The sequence below is a fragment of the Thermobia domestica genome, chromosome 5 (genome assembly GCF_964235325.1).
Source record: "Thermobia domestica chromosome 5, izTheDome1.hap1.1, whole genome shotgun sequence".
Classification (NCBI taxonomy): domain Eukaryota; kingdom Metazoa; phylum Arthropoda; class Insecta; order Zygentoma; family Lepismatidae; genus Thermobia; species Thermobia domestica.
Window position 1 is genome coordinate 23614978 of NC_137458.1, and position 18354 is coordinate 23633331.

At 34.6% G+C, this 18354-nt stretch overlaps 1 protein-coding gene across 1 annotated transcript in view; it reads left to right on the plus strand.

The window, feature by feature from the left end:
* The window catches only part of Uba4 (Ubiquitin-like activating enzyme 4), a 77497-nt gene extending 61395 nt beyond the window's left edge, over positions 1 to 16102 (plus strand). The window contains exons 6-8 of the mRNA XM_081758323.1: positions 270 to 496; positions 7971 to 8208; positions 12976 to 16102. Coding sequence (XP_081614449.1) covers positions 270 to 496; positions 7971 to 8208; positions 12976 to 13127 — 617 coding nt within the window. The 3' untranslated portion in view covers positions 13128 to 16102. The remainder of the gene's footprint in view (positions 1 to 269; positions 497 to 7970; positions 8209 to 12975) is intronic.
* Positions 16103 to 18354: the final 2252 nt, after the last annotated feature.

Sequence of the window (18354 nt, forward strand, 5' to 3'; positions counted from 1 at the left end):
AGCTTTTATCAAAATATAATCGAAAATGTAGTGGGAATAGGAAGGCTGTTTTAGCAGAATTAAATGGGACATTTATCTGATTTGTGTTCTGTTTTTAATCACAATTTGTTTACCTTATACAAAATATATTATGCTTTTTATTTTTTAAAAGAGTCTTATCTTTTTAGAAACTTTCAGAAATATTGTTTTCCTGATGAATATACAGTAACAAACAATATGATGGATTTAATATTAAGTAATATGGATTTTAATCTAATTTAATTGAATAGTTCCAGGTGTGATAGGTGTTTTGCAAGCATTGGAAGCGGTAAAGATTATTCTAGGACTTCGAGATACTCTCGCAGGGCGAATGCTTGTATTCGATGGAGCAAGCAGTGTGTTTCGCAACATTAAGTTACGGCCGAGAAATCCGAAATGCGCAGTCTGTGGAGAGGAGCCGAGTATCAAGGCTCTGATAGATTACGAACAGTTCTGTGGCTCAAAGGCAAACGATAAGGTGAGTAGAGTTTAGTGCAGATACTAATAAAAAGAAAGAAATATTAGTGTTGTTCGCGAATTCCTTATTATAAAGATAAGTTAGGAGAAGAATGGCTTTTAGCATTCAAATAAGTTACATTTTATCGAGAAAATATTTGATTTTAAACTATGAACAAATACAATACTTACTTATAATCTATATTAATTAACTAGTACGATAGTTAATCAGCATTAATGAACTAGTATTATAGCTAATCAACATTAATGAACTAGTGCAATACTTAATGAACATTAATGAAATAATACGACAGTTAATCAACATTAATGAACTAATACAAGGATTAATACACTAGTACGATAATCAATCTACACGATAGTTCAGGGTGTCTACTGAGTTTCAATTTAAAAATTCCAAGTACCTAATACAAGCATTAAAACTGACCCTTAGTTTCCCATCATTGGGCATACTTTTACTGACTTTAGTGACTAGTTTGCAGCTCTGTATACTGTACCTGAAGCATTGCATATAATATAATGCATCCATTTGTTATTATACGTGAGGTGTAGAAAAAAAAAGGAAAAAAAAAAAAAAACGGAAACTGAAAACAGTATTAGTAGAAAGGGGAAAGACAGTGACTATCTGAAATCCCAAGAGAGGTGGCTTCACGTCTTAACGCCGAATCTTTAGGGAAAATCACAGTTTATTATTTCAGTAACTACTGTATTACGTAAGTATTGCTGTTCTATAAAATCACTTTTTTTATAATCTGAAGCTTAATTTCACTACTTTCCTTTGACCGACAACCACAATTCATGACTTTTATGGCCCGTAGACACCCTGCTCGGAGGCCTAATACTGTGAGCCAAGAGCCTTACTTGTATTATATAACTGTATAATTAAGTTTATTATAACTTGTATAAATAATTATCTATTATTCTATTCTAGTTATAATGTAAGATTGTTATTACCCTGAACTTTTGAAGTTCAAAAATCCAGGGTAGATTATAAAGAATGATAATATTTGTATATTTCATAATTTTTCCAGTATGTGGATCAAAATTCCAGTTTCAAAATTAAATTCCAGTATAATTACAGTATTTCAAGTATTTTCAGTGTCAGTAGACACCGTGTAGTTAATTAACATTAATGGAAAAATATCATAGCTAATCACCATTAATGAATTAGTACGATAGCTAATCTACATTAATGAACTAGTACGATAGTTAATCAACAATAATGAACTAGTATCATAATTAGTCAGCATTAATAAACTAGTACAATAGTTAATATTAATGTATTAGTACTCTACTTAAGCAACATTAAGGATTAGTACGGTAGTTAATCAACATTTATGAACTAATACGATAGTTAATGAGCTAGTACGATAATTAACCATCACGATAGTTAATCACCGTTAATTGAACTAGTACGATAGCTAATCTACATTAATGAACTAGTACAATAGTTAATGAATTAGGTTATCAGCATTAATGAACTAGTATCATAGCTAGCCAGCATTAATAAACTAGTACAATAGTTAATGAACATTAATGTATTAGTACGATAGTTAATCAACATTAATGAATTAGTACGGTAGTTAATCAACATTAATGAACTAGTACGATAGCTAATCAATATTAAAGAACTAGTACAATAGTTAATGAACATTAATAAATTAATACAATAGTTAATCAACATTAAGAAACTAATACGATAATCCACACGTAGTTAATCAGCATTAATGAACTAGTGTGATAATTAACCAACACGATGGTTAATCAACATTGATGAAGTAATATGATATTTAATTGATGAAGTAATATGATATCTAATCAACATTAATGAACTAATACGACAGTTAACCAATATTAATGAACTAGTATGATAATTCACATATAGTTAGTCACCATTAATGAACTAGTACGATAGCTAATCTACATTAAGAACCAGTACAATAGTTAATGAACATTAATGAATTAGCACGATGGTTAATCCATATTAATGAACTCGTATATTTAATCAGCATTAATGAACTAGTACGATAGCTAATCTACATTAATGAACTAGTACGATGGTTAACCAAAATTAATGAACTAGTACGATAGTTAATAAATTAGTACAATAATTAACACGATAGTTAATCGAGATTAATGAGCTAGTATGATATTTAGTCAGCATTAATGAACTAGTGCGATAATTAATCAACATGATAGTTAATCAACATTAATGCACGCGGATGATATTTTAATCAGCATTAATGAACTAATACGATAGCTAATCTATATTAATGAACTAGTATGATAATTAATCAACATTAATGAACTCGTATGATATTTAATCAGCATTAATGAACTAGAACGATAGCTAATCAATATTAATAAACTAGTATGATAGTTAATGAATATTATGAATTAGTACGATAGTTAATCAATAGTGAACTAATACGATAGATAATGAACTAGTACGATAATTAATTAACTATAGTTAATCAGCATTAATGAACTAGTGATAGTTAATCAGTATTAATGAGCATGTACGATAGCTAATCTACATTAATAAACTAATCATTATTAATGAACTAGTATGATAGTTAGTCAACATTAATGAACTAGTGCGATAGTTAATGAACCGCACCCTTTATCGTTGCATGATGTTTTAGAAAGGTATTCTTGAGCATACTTCACACAATTTTGATTTGCTTTTGCAATTATGCTACTTGTACTTTTACTTGTACGAATGCAGCAGGAAAACTCATAGCATTATCACATGAAACTACATTCGAACATAACGCCCAACTGATCGCTTTACAGCTTACTGTTCTTCTTACTTCTCCTGTCTGTATCTAATGAAGGATTTAGGGAAAGTGTTTATGGAACACACTGTTCAAAGTATGTACATATGTTTACACAATTTGCTGGCAAATAGAAGCGTTTAACGAAAGCGCTTTTAATGTATCCTTTCTACGGTGTATTGTTTTATCTATTTCCTGTTGAGTAATTGATTTTCCAATATACACACACACATTGATATATAGCCACTTTTTCGAATAGCGAAATCGGTCTTTGTGTTGCGTGATAATGCAGCGCGTATCCTGATAGCACATACGTATGAGCCTATATAGTCAGTTAGTAGAGAAACTTCGCGCATGATAGGTAAATGCCATGATTTATTAGTGTTTTATAAAGATCAGATCGTGGGGTCTCGAAGAGCTGGTGTCTTGTTCACAGAAACAGTTTCACTAGTGGAGTGTTCGAGAATGAAAATGTATCAACACTGGTGTCAGCAGGAACAAATGACGAATCGTCGGCTATACTACAGAGGATAGCCCAGGATTAATAGTCAGTGTGAGCGTCGCAACATAATGGACTTCTGAGCGCCATCATGGTCAACTCATAAATATATCGCCTATGACCATGCGCCATACACTTATGCGTATGAGCTATTCTAGATCAGATTAAATTTATTAATCATTCTGTGGACCACATTAAATGTATGTTTGTACAAAAATAGATATAATTTATATAGATAAATTAATCATTATCAACATAGGATAAACATTGCTTCAAGGCGGCAATATAAAGTATATATTGGTCAGTAATAATATATTCGTCAGTATATAAAATAGATACAATACTTCGAACAGATACAATGCTCTTCTTTAACAACTTGTGAAAATATATATAGGCTAAACCAATTCTAAATCTATAACAATAATATATATATATATATATATATATATATATATATATATATATATATATATGGACTTAATTACTATTTTAATTACTTTATATTCCCGGCGGGAGCTCATATGGTTCGGGTTCCACGTTAATCAGTAGGTCCACGTTTTATATAGCCTCGCTGTTGAACGGGACGTTAAACTCAAAATGAACCCAACTCAATAATTTACTTATATATATATATATATATATATATATATATATATATATATATATATATATAAATCATTATTCATGGAATCATTATTCTAAGTTTCATAATGGGATGTTAAGGTATTCATCTACTGTATAAATGTGTTATTTAATAGCAGTTTGTGTACTGAGTTGACAAAGAAGCTCTTTTAATGAGTATTTTTTATGTACCCAGGTAGCTCATTATACAGTTCTATGTCCATATAGATATGTGATTTTCCTTGTGTAGATGTTCTATGATATACAGTAGATAAGTTATCTTTTCCACGCTTAAGATAGTCGTGAGTATCACCATCTCTTTTAATCTTATCTAAATTGATCCCAAGTAATTTTAAGAAGTTTAAGTATGTACAAAAAAGGAACTGTCGTCATATTCAATGATTCAAATAGTTTCTTACAGCTGGTGCGTTTCGGTAATTTTGTAATGATTCTTATGACACATTTTTCTTGTTTGAATACATTCTGAAGTTTTGGCGAAGACTCCCTGAAGGCAATTCCGTATGTAATATGAGAATAGAATATGGCATAGTATAGAGACAGAATTGATTCTAGATTCAATATTGGGACTAGAGATCGTATTATGTAAATAGTCTGAGCTTTTTGCTTATTTTGTCTGCGTGTTTTTGCCGTGAAAATTTATTATCTACATACATAATTAAAAATTTTACGGTACAGTAAAACCTGTTAAGTTGGCCACCTGCTTATCTTGGCCTGATTCGTCTTGAACCTGCATTTTCCCATAAGACATTCGTTACTTATTACTCTGTAAGTTGACCACCTGTCTATCTTGGAAGTTGGCCGCCTTGAAACAATGTTTATCCTATGTTGATAATGATAAATTTACCTGCGTATCTTGTCACGCGAATACGTTTTATTATTTTTCTTAACTCTTTCGTATTCCCATATGGGAGCCAAATGTTCTGTATTTGTTACTGGAGACAGACAAGCACAGATTCCCGCGATTTGTACTTGGAGGTCAATGGCCAGAACACTACCCTGATAAACAGGTGGTGAAGGAAGATGCGAATAAGAAAGAGCACGTACAGGGATTCAGGAAATGGTTGTACGTATTTGTTTACCCTGTCTGCTTTGGTAAAACCATTAGCTATATCGGCTCCTTTCTTCAGTGGGGAGCTTAAAAGTTCCCAAGGTTAAATCTAAACAATCTCAATTGTCATTTATTGGCACGTGACTGCTTGTCGAAAAGTAGCGGAGGTTTTGAGATATGAATTCCCTTAAGATTTTCTTAAAACGTCTTTCGCTCCAAGGGAAACACTTGTAGCTTATTAAAAAAATGTAGTTACTACAAAAATTGAATGTTCATATGTGCAAAAAAGAATAGAAGACATACCGACGCCTAGAATGAACCACAATGAATAAATTGGTTATTAATAACTCATTTGCTACTTTTCGACAGGTAACTACAAAAATATTTGTCACTGCCGAAAAAATCATATAAACTGCATATAAATTATTGAATTTTTGATTTTGCTTTTCTTGTTTTCAATTTGAATAACTCAGTGTGCTAAATGCCAATTTCAATAAATTGCGTACATATGTTTCGATTTTATGATTGTTTGTGTGATTGTCTTTTCCATCCAAATAATTCAGTGTACCAGACTAATTTTCAGGAAGAAAACGGTACATACATTAAATATACTGTAGTACTTTTTTCTAGTACTGCGTATTGTTCTGATTATTCAATATACATGATTTAAAAGTAGCTGTCGTGGTATTGCTTATTAAAATTTTACAATCAAATAATACTAGAAATCCTATTCTAACAATACACCAATCACACTAATTTTCTGTAAGTTGGCCACTTTTCAATGGAACGGATGGTGGCCAACATAGACAGGTTTCACTGTATTAGCAAATGTAGTATTAGTCCCCGGGGTCGTCCGGATTCAGTCACGCTAAGGATTCTCATAATGCGATGAATATACGAATAGGATAATAGAAGACTAGATGAGTTATACTTTCCACTGCACTCCTCACATGAACGTATGCATGATGAACTAACTGAATGACTAACCCATTTTAATCCAATTTTTCTGCACTCGCATGGCCCAGACATTAGGAAGAAACAAAAAATCAGTATATGGGATAACGAGAATACAACGTACGATCATCTGTTCAGATCAGAATATGGTCCTCCGAGAAAAAGAAAGAATAAAACCTAAGCTATATGCTGGCTAGAGTTTGTACTACAGAAGGATATACACAAAATATGCTTCGACAATGTAGAAAGTACAAATCCTTGCTTTTCTTCTTCCTACTTCTATACGAGTATTTGACACGGAGTCCTTCGTTCCAATCATCATGTCTTTTGTGTTTCTAACATTTAATTTCATCCCATATTCTTCACAGCTCTTCCTCAAGTTTTGTAACATCTGATTGATTTTCTCTTCAGATTCTGCAACAAGCGCTATATCACCTGCAAACTGTATACACCTAATCATTCTACCTTCTACCGAAATGCCCGTTTCATTTTGCAACTCTTTTACACTGTCTCTTCTAGATATATATTAAATAATGTTGGCAAGAGACAGTATTCCTGTCGAACTCCCCTTCCCAAGTACACTTCTCTCTATTATACTCACATTAAAAAGTCTTTTGTGAAATTAATGCGTAAGTATAATCGATGTTAATCAGCATTCATCAGATATGCAAGGTATTAACGAACTCGGTGTCTTACATTTAGGAGATGATTCCTTTGTATCAAATGAGAAGGAGGAGGTTGTAATAAACTTGGGTTGCAAAACGCCTTCTTTCAGTTATCAACCACCGAAAATGCCGAACATCAAGTTTTGAAGTGTTCTAGCTTGAAAAATCTTAAACCTATTTTTAGCGGTTCAATTACACAGGTACCAGTACGCATTTTATCTAAGTATCTATGGGTAATAAATGGCATTAAGTAAGTTGGAGTACGGGGATACAGTTCTAAATATTAATTGAGTTCTCATTTCGTAGGTATCAGAGGATTGTGAAACATAGATATTTAGATAGAGTACACACTAGTTCCTGTATAATTCCTTGAAGTGCTTCCGAGAGATCCAATAATTTTCAAGTTAGAACATTTTAAAACATGGTGTTTCTCATTTTTGGCGTTTTCTAACTCTAAAAGGAGATATTTTCCAACCCACGTTTATTAGCGTTCGTTTTCTTCTTTAATTTGATATAAGGATTCACCTAAGTTTATTAACACCCTGTATAACGTAGTTTGTTGTATATTATTTTGATTTATGCGGTATTTAGTTTGTTAGATTTTATTCTGATTTAGTCGGTATTTAGATTTTCGAAATGGATTTCCACGATGTACTTTATAAATACAGAAAATTAAACTGAAATATTAACACAAATATTATTGTTATAGAGTCATCATAAAGTACATATCTTGCATTCCTTGAAAATAAAGTATTCTAAAAGTGAAATCCATAAATTTACCATAGGCCAAAACTGAACCTTACCAACCCTTATCCTGAAAGACATCGTGTATTTTATACCAAATGATAAATATTGCCCTAAACCATGAAATTTATTATTTGTTTTTCTTTCAGGACAAGCGTTTGCACCTCCTAGAAGATTCGGAGCGAGTGTCTCCAAAAGAGTATAAGTCAGTCTTAGAACAAAACACGCCACATCTCCTTATTGACGTAAGACCATCGTTACACTTCGATATCTGTCATCTGCCCAATTCTATTAGTTTGCCGCTAAGCAATCTTTCGCAAGAAAACACCATCAATAATCTGAAGGAGACAATAAAAGAAAAACGAGAAGTGGAGTCTAACTTCCCAGGTAAGGCGCATTGAAAATTGCTTCAATATTTTCTACAAACTTGTGTTGATCTTGTATTCTTATGCATACCTTTCCCTAATTGACAGTCAAATTCTATCTGGATTTAACTTCAATGTACACACTTAGACAGAAAAGTTCCAGGACTGAGCTCTTAAAAAATATGAACTTACCAAACTAATGGTCCTAGGTTTTGGCAACGTAGCTACCTCGTCTAATATATATATATGTATATATAGTGGCGGATCCAAGGGGGGCTATAGTCCCCCCTTGACGCTCAGGTATACACTGGATAAAACGGCAAAATATGGTTTAGCCCCTCCCTTGATCATATCCTGGATCCGCCCCTATGTATATATGCGCTTTCTGGAGGTCATGGAAGTAAAGAGCGAAAGCTTCATCTGGGGTGCTTCTCAGCACATCTATCTTTGCCGTTTGGATTGCTGCAATATATTCATGTCACTTCGTTTCAGCGTCAAACATGTAGCAACACCTGTCGTCCCATGTAATAATGTTTTACAATACAAATGAGGGAGCAATTCCGGTCCATCCCAACAGTCCAGCAGCAACTGGATTGGGGGTTTACGGTCCCTTTTAGCAGCGAGACTATGTGAGACGTGGACGTGGGATACGAACCACATGAGTTCTTACTGGGGATCGAACCCTGATATCCCGTTATTAAGACGTATGTGGTAACCATATAGCCACGAAGGAGCTCTCACACCACATGAGCTCCTACCGAGAATCGAACCTGGGTTTCGAGCGCCGAAGAGTTGTTCATCAGCATTTGTTCGTCTACTTTCTTTCTGTTCCTCTGTCACTGTCTAAGAGGTAGAAAACAAACGTCCATTGAATTTTAGCTCTTTTGATAAGCTCATAGCAGCAATACGACGCCTTCTTGCAGCAACTGCGTAACACAAATTTAAAAAGGAATAGAAAATTAAATGAAATTTCTAGATTTACGTGCCATCAGTTATGCTCTTTAGGCTAGAGACGGTTGATTAATTAAAATGAATGAAGAAGGAATCTGTGGGAGGAAACGGGAGAAACCCAAGAAAACCCACGGTCATGGTATTGTCCACCCTAAACTTATTTGATCTAGCATTGATATGATGATGGGCGTCTGACTCTGAAATCATCTTGCATTGAATCTCTGGCCTCGGAAAACATTTCGTGGCATTCAAAGACACAGTTTCTCGATAGTGTCTCGTCATCATATGCGTTCCGTTATCATATTCCATGTTGCTTTAGAGATTTTCCCAAATTTAACCCAGAACTTAAATTAACTTTCTGCTTGGAATCCGCATCCATTCTCTCATTTACTAAATGTGCCAATAACAAAGCAGAACAGTGGATTGCTAAGCACAGCCCTTCCAATTTGGAGTTTACATGAAAACACTTCCAAAGCCATTCTATTCAGAACACATATCAGGTGACTAAATAACATAAATTTCTTATATTTAACTATCAACAAGAATTAAGAAAGAAAGAAAAAAAAAACATTCGATTTTTCTTATAAAGCTGGTATTTGTTTGAAGGACGGTAAACGAGTAATTAAACAATTAATGTTTTCATCTCATAATGGCGAGGCTTGTTCGAAAGCCATGGCTTAACATTTCTTCCTTGGTATTTTTGGTATCTAGCCGAAAATTCTTCCCCCAGCTCCCTTTGTTAATGCGAACAGTTGAAAAGTATGTCATTCCAAAACTTGGCTGATAAATACTTCTTTACAAATAAGTAGATCCAAGAAGGGATGAGCGATTTAATTTGCACTACCTAAGAAAATCTTGGAAACTTACTCTTGACAGCACGGAGCACTCCAAACCAGTTTAGCCGATATACTGTACCTTATTAGGGATCACGGTGGTTTAGTAGACGTTTTATGTGTTTCTTTTAGCTTTGCCAGTAGATGCTTTTGCATATTGGGGTATAATTTTGACCTGTATAGTTTCAAACCAGTAACAGATTATGTTGTTTTCGTTACTGTTTGTATTGTTATATTCATATTATATCTTTCAAATAATTTATCGAGTTTACCTCTAGTGGTATGCAGACAGCTCAGGAATATTTCCAAACATTTCACTTACGTCAAATTCTGATGCTTTAATACCCCCTTGTATTTTCGAGGTTTTCGGTCTCTCTTAGGATCTTGTTCACGGAGAATAAAATTAGTAACGAAAGTCATAAGAACATAAATAAATTTAAAAAGAAATAGAAAATTAAATGAAATTTTTAGATTTACGTGCCATGGTTATGCTCTTTAGGCTAGAGACGGTTGATTAATTAAAATTAATGAAGGAATCTGTGGGAGGAAACGAGAGAAACCCGAGAAAATCCACGGACAGTGTGTTGTCCACCCTCAATTTATTTGATCTAGGATTGAACCCCAGGAACCCCTAGCACGAGATTTGAGCGTTCTACCATTGTGCCACTGTGTCCCTCTTCCTCCCAAAAGAATAGACTTACCAGAGCAGTAGAAAGACACATTGTCACATGTATTGCTGGGTATCACTGATCTTTGGTGAATCTATACCTTTTTGCTTTGGTGCAAGTGGTCTCGAGTTCGATTCCCAGTGGAGACACGGTCGAAAAAGTGTAAAAAGCATTTTCAGACCAGCCATCCTGGGTGAGGTTTTCTTCATTCACATCAGACAAATGTCGGGATAGTACTTAACATACAGATCCCAGGTCGCTTCTTTCGTTCCCTTTCCTCGGATAGTGTAATCGCCGAGGGACGTGATCCCTCATATGTGACGGGCTAACCTGGCTATAGATGCCCAGGAATCTAAAAAAATCCTAATCCATACCGTTTTGCTGTTTCCTTGATTTTGTCTCTTTCTCTTATTCTTATTCTCCGTGAACAAGGCTCTAGGGCAGAGCCGAAAGTTTGGAAGTACAGGTATTAATGAAGAATCAGAAGTTAAAGAAGTGAGATTATCGAGTCCCTTATTTTTACTGTAGTATAAAAGAATATATGTTATCCACTTCCAAAATTTAATTCTATCATCTTTCTTTAGTTCCTTTTTAATACTAAGATCTATTTGGCAACAATATTTATTAAGCATTTTCTGCTGAAGTGATATTTTCTTCAAATTATCAATTTTTTTTTTTTTTTTCAAGATGATTCTTGTACGCAGAGTATTTTCGCAAGGTTTGTCCATTTATTAAAGTTTTTCTGACTTTTAAAAAAAATGAAATATTTCAGTTTAACGTCGTACAATTATGGCCTTTAAGATAAGGGGACAATGATTAAGAGTCTTCATCCCGGCGAAATTAAAATACCGCTAATTTTACATGTGAAATTATGTGATATCTTCAAATAGATAAAAGATAATCGAAATGTGGAACAAAAGCGCCCTAGACAATATTACAGGGTGTCTACTGGAATACCAGAAAGTAAATTCATGACTTTTTCATGACTTTTCATGACCTTTTTGTTCAAATTTTCATGACCATGGCGATAAAAATTTACCATTAGTAATAATAAACCCCTACCATCAGTGGTGCATCGGAACTATGCGGGTTGCTAGTCTTAAATATCACTTATTGTGAATCTTAAAGAAAGAATCTAAAATTCTGCCGCCTTGTGCTTGGGCACAGAATAGCACTTACCTAAATACGGGCCTGCTCTTACCAGTGAATCAACTGTATTTGAAGATTTAATTCTGAGTATAATTATCCATCTAGCAGAAATTTGTCTAAAATTAAGCACTCAGAGAACTGCCCAAAGACAAAACAAATTACAAAAGAAATTCGTTTTAAAAAAATAGATCATCAAATTTAAAATCTGCAAACTCAAACGAATAATATTATTTGCATAAGTCTAAAGGCCCAAAAATACACAATTTACATTTCTTAGAAGTAAAGAAATAGCAGATCAGAAAGTTGGACAGTAAAAAGTTGTTACTATATTACAGAGACTAGAAGATGAAATGGGGAGCAGCTAGGAAGACAGTAAAGTACCAGTTAGCCAGCACTAACTTGTGGGGGAAATTCTCACAATTACTGACCTGATACAACTGTTTCAGTACATGCAGTATGAGGTATAAAAGTATGAAGTATAAAAATATACTCTGAGATTTCAGATTTTCATGACCAGTTGGGTAAATAAAGGACTTTTTCATGACTTTCATGACCACTAAGCAAAATATATGACTTTTTCATGACTTTCATGATTTTCATGACCAGTAGACACCCTGTATTATTTTACATGAGAAACCGTTATCACGACTCACTTATCTGCTTTCGATTTCGAGACATTTTGAAAATCGGCATTTATTTTCGCGTTTCTAAACAGCTGAAAACGGAAAGCCACTAGGTGGATTGTGATAACGGCACCTCATGCAAAATAATATTGTCTAGGGCGCTCTTGTTCCATATTTTAATTATCTTTTATCTATTTGAAGATATCACAATATTACTGTAAAATTAGCGGTATTTTAATTTCGCCGGAATGAAGACTCTTAAGGCAAGTGAATGATGACGGAAGAATTGGTGAAATGAGAAAGTGGGAGGAAACAGAAGTACCTCGAGACAACCCACGAACATGATGTTGTCCACCACAAACTTACTTTGGCTGAGGATCGAACCAGAGACCCTACGCCCAGAGATAATAAGCACTCTGCCACTGAGAGCCACCGTGCCACCTTTTCTGACTTTTAATATGGGCTAACGAATCGTGGATATATATATATATATATATGTGTGTTTCTTTGTAATGTATCTATATACCGAAATAACATATTATATATGTAAAACCTTACTTTCCAGTTTTTGTTGTTTGTCGCCGAGGAAATGACTCCCAGAAGGCCGTGAAATGCTTACAAGATGCATTATCTAATGTGGCAGTCACTGTGAAGGACATTCGTGGGGGACTGCATGGCTGGGCTTATCAAGTGGACCCCAATTTCCCTGTCTATTGAAGAATTAAAGATGGAAGCTTCATGAAAAATACAGAACAGCTTTAACAAAAGTGTAAATTAATCATTAAATAAGTGTATAAAAGAATATATAATGTATTTAGATGGATGTCTTAAATATTACACACACGAACTTTTAATACTTCTTCGTTTAGATACTCATCCGAGGCTGAGCGTTATACCGTTCGAGTTTAGGATTAGATTTCTGGGCTTTTGGCATCTATGGCCATGTTAGCCCGTCATGTATGAGGGATGATCTCCTTTGGCGATCACACTGCCCGGGAATTGGGAAGGAAGATTGGAAGCGGCCTGAGACCTTTATGTAAGGTACTATCCCAGAGTTAGCCTGGTGAATGAGGAAAAAGTCACTCAGGATGGCTGGAGGTTTCTATACTTTTTCAACCGAGTGTTCCCACCGGGAATCGAACCCGAGACTGCTCGCACCAAAGGCGAGAGCGTTAGCGACTACGCTACGCAGGGCCACTCGGAGAGTTTGAAAAGTCAGCGTACGCTGATATGGATTAAGAATTAACGTTGTTCGATTTACTTAAAAAGAAAAATGCCTATCAGAAAATAAAAGTGGATTTACGGAAATGAATTGATGCACTTCATGTACTCTCTTTAAACGGGTATAACCTACAGTACATTCTCTCCAAATTGATTCTTCGCTTCCACGTAAGTGTTGAAGTGATAGCAGTCAGAGGAAGAATTTGTACTGATTACTTTCTTTTGACTTGTAGTCAGTAAAATAAAATTTGATTAATGTGTTATGAAAACTATGTTCTTTTCATATTTCAGTCGAAATTATAAACAATATATATTGTTTATCTTTTAATAAACCCTCCTTTTCTTTTAACTCTTCCTAGAAGACAATCTAATCCTTTAACAATCAAAAACCGTGATACACTTTATAGTGGGTTTTGTGTATGTAATATTAAAGATAACCATGTATACGGCAGCGTATAATATGTTATACCGCTTGTTGTACATATAATATGTTGTATTACCTATTATAAAGATGATAATCATTCTAGCTGAAATTGTTTCTCATGAACTTTTTTTTAAAGTCTAGCCACAATTTTGCCTCACGTTTCGCAAACGAACCCTTGCGTTGGTCCACCATTTTTTGACATAAGTCTTTTTAAGTTTCAAGTTCGTATCGAAATATGAAAATTTGACTGTAAAATTCGTTGTAGAGGTTTCCAGAGGCTTGGAAATTATTTGAAGCTCATTTTGTTTGTTTGGATGGATCTCGAGTCAAAGCTACGCAAAATACTAAGATGTTTTCGGGCTTACGCCTATAAGCGGGAGCACTGGCGCTTTCTCGTCACTACTGAAGTTCTCCCGTTCCCCATTGGTTCCAAACATTATAAATTGTCTATTTACACGAAACATAAAGTGAGCGAGAACTTGTCCAATTCTCTGTCATACTCTGAGAAACTTCACCTTTTCTCACAATCATCTGTCCTTTCTCCACCATTTCACAAACTTTTATTTTTACTTGCACCAATGACCAATTCTGACGTGTGATGTTACACATCAGATTTTTCACAAACCTTATCTTTTAGTATGATAATTAAACATCGATATTACAATAGTATGGTCGTCGTACAATAATTTAATGGCATTACATTATTTAAGTTATGTTTCGGAATTAAAACATAAAAAATAGGCCGTTGCCTTGGCTGGGATTCGAAAGCTACCAGCAATATCAACCATATGTGTTTTGACACATTATTTCTCAAATCGCTATGGACCAAACTGATATGCAGCAGAAACAACCGGCTGGCAAGAGATCAAGGCTTGAGTTCCCGCCAGTCAATTTGCGACATTTATTTTGTATACTAGTATTATTGTTCTATATTCATTAAAAGATGTTGTATATTCATTATCTAATTGTGTGGACATTTTGGCAAAAGGTTATTGTATTTCTTAGTACATTTCGGAAAACTAACGTCGCATCACCTGTGGAACATCTCGTTGATTAGCTTCCTCTGAATAAGATTACTTTTAGTACTTCGAGTAATCCTCTATAATATTTCCCTTGTACCTGCATACTTCTTTTATATGAGTACTAACGATATCTTATGTAGCTGGATTCGATCCCAGCTCGCACCAAGTAAACTTTGTGGTAGACAAACACTGTATGCGGGGCTTTTCTCGGGATTTTCCCGTTTCTTCCCACTTTCTTCATTCAGCCATTTCACTCATTTCTCATCATTACCGTATCCTTTAGTCTAACCGGCATAACCGTGGAACGTAAAACTCAAAGATTTCATTTCATTTTTATGTAGCTGAGTAATTATTAGCGTTTAACGGGGGAGAAACATCCGAAGATGCCGGTTAGACTAAAGGAGACGGTGATGATGAGAAATGAATGAAATGGTGGAATGAAGAAAGTGAGAGGAAACGGGAGGATCCCGAGGATCCACGCACACGGTGTTTGTCCACTACAAAGTTCACTTGGCAGGGACACGGTTTGAACCTGGAACCCCATGCACCAAAGGTGAACGATCTACCACTGAGCCACCGCGGCCCCCAGATGAGACAAATACATTTAAGACAAAATCATGTGCATGAGTGTAGTAAGTTTATGCGTAATTTTCGAGAAAATGGAGGGACAAATAATTAATTAGTAAGCGCTAAATGAGATGCTAAACGAGATCCATACTACTTATTCGATTGAGACTAATACTGATATCCTCTCTTATAGGGACTTAATAACACTTGAAGAAAAGACTTAAGTTGAAGATTAAAATTTCTGAATTCACGTAATCTACGATATTTGTTCCCACTTCCATATATCACAGATTATGTTTACGACACCCAAGAAACTTCCATATTGATACTAAGTATCGATGTAATGGTTGAAGCTTCACCAAATCTTTGTCCGCTGAATAGCCGTCACGTTGTAACGTAACCTTTTGATATTGTAGGGGGAAAAATCAGTGTAATATCCCATGATTATGCCCGTTAGGCTAAAGGAGACGGCTGAATGAGGCAAGTGAATGATGATGGAACAGGGTGTCTACTAAAATTCCAAAATGAAATTTCGTGACTTTTTCGTGACCTTTTCTTCACCAAATCACAAAATTTCCTAACATTTTCAAGAGTGAATTTGGGTGCGAATTAGGCCTAATTTTCATCTATGTGATAGAAACGTACTTTGCTTGCGATTTGGTAGCGTCTAAAGCCGACCAGAGACATTTTTAGTGGTGAACTTTGACGTTTTATAGAACAAAATTTTCCAATCTGTACTTACATTTGTAGTTAAAAAAAAAAAAAAAAAATCGTGACCCAAAAGTTAAATTTCGTGACTTTCATGACCGTTTTCTGATTTCGTGACCGATAGACACCCTGTGGAAGAATTGGTGGAATGAGAAAGTGAGGGAAAACCCACGGACACAATGTTGTCCACCATAAGCATACTTGGGCGGGATCGAACCAGGGACCCCACGCATTAAAGGTAAACGCTCAATCACAATCATCGTTCCCTCCTGTAGTTTACACGAACATATCTTAAGAATTCTTTGTAAAAATTTCGAAGCATTGTATTCAAGTAACTGAAATTCGTTCTGTAATTCAGTTTCGTGAAAAGATATGTGCTGAGAAATGCCGAAACTTTCACAATTAGGTAATTTTGGGTACTTTTAGGCTAAGTACTTTTTAATTTAATATTGAATATGCATCCTATTGAATTAAGTATTTTGTTCTGTTTCTACTGGTACTTAGTACCGAAATAACTTGTTATTAAATGATGGTAATCTAAATTATGGTAAATATTTCGTTCTCATATATCAGTACTAAGATTTCTTATCATACATAAAATTAAATATAGAAATGTTCTTATATATGTAAAATCTTAAAATAATTTAATCTAGCAATTTAGTGCACTTTCTAAAATAATGTTAATAGATGTCATTAGTGTAATTCTACGGTTAAACGATTGTAATTGTTATGGTCAACTGTGATAACTCAAGCATATTTTATAGAATTGTTTGTATAAGAAAATGTGTATTTTAAATAATTAAAATAAAACAGTAAATATGGAAGTATTACTTTCTTTATATAGCTAAGTGAAAATAGTATCGAAATATTACTTTTTTCTTTTTCCAGTGGTAAACGTGATTTGCTAAAAGATGATGAAAGATATTAGTGTGAGTCATATGCAAGGTGTTGAAGTTTTGTGTCTGTATTAAGACACTTTCAGACATGTATTAATCCCTTCCACTATGATTTATTTTCTGAATTTCCTGTTCCTCCTTCCGTTGCATCAAATTTCTTAAAGTATAAGGTATAAAAGTGTATTATAGATGGTTTATCATTATATAACTTTCAAAACATCAATATAGTAACCCTACGTGATGCAACAATAGTTTCAATTTTATGACAAGTGTAGCTCGTCATTGTACGATTTGGCACCAGGAGGTAGAGACCTGCACGGGCCAAATTTTTCGGCCCGAGCCCAATCCAGCACGAATGTACCTAGGCCCGGCCCCGAAAAGTTTTGGAGATTTTCGACCCGAGCCCGGTCCGATAAGTTTTTTAAAATTCTTGCTCCAAGCCTGATAAATTTTAAAAGTTTCATTTTGTAACATTTTTCACGGACATACTTCTTCAACGTTTGCCTTTATTCTAATTATCGTTTAACGAAAGTCAATAATTATTAAAGAATTGCAATTAATCGGCCCCAGCCCGGCCCGGCCCAAAGAAATGAGTCGGCCCGCCCAAGCCCGGCCCATGCAAGTCTACCGGGAGGCCATGACGAGCTAGATTCGTCATTTCAGTGCAAGGGGTTTTAACCTGTGAATATAGTTGTTCTAATGTATGTGTTAAATACACTGAAGAAAAAATGCCATGATTTAATTATATCGATGTTCTGCAGGGTTCCTACTGATCTCGAGAAATCTATTTCCCTGACCTTTGGCAGGAAATTCCCTGACTTTCATGACAGGTGTCGGATGACGTTGACGTATAAATAAGGAATAAATAACGGTGAATATTTATATACGAGAACATTTATTTTATAGAGTCAAATAGTAATCAATTACTCATACGTACATTCCACTTATCTTCCATAAAAATCTGAACAACGTCCATTATAATGGTTGGCTAAGCTGAAATTGGTACACAATTAATGTTAGAAAATATATATTTTATAAAATTACTCTAACTTTCCCTGATTTCCAGTCTGTTTCCCTAAATTTCCCTGAACTTCGCCATTTTCGCT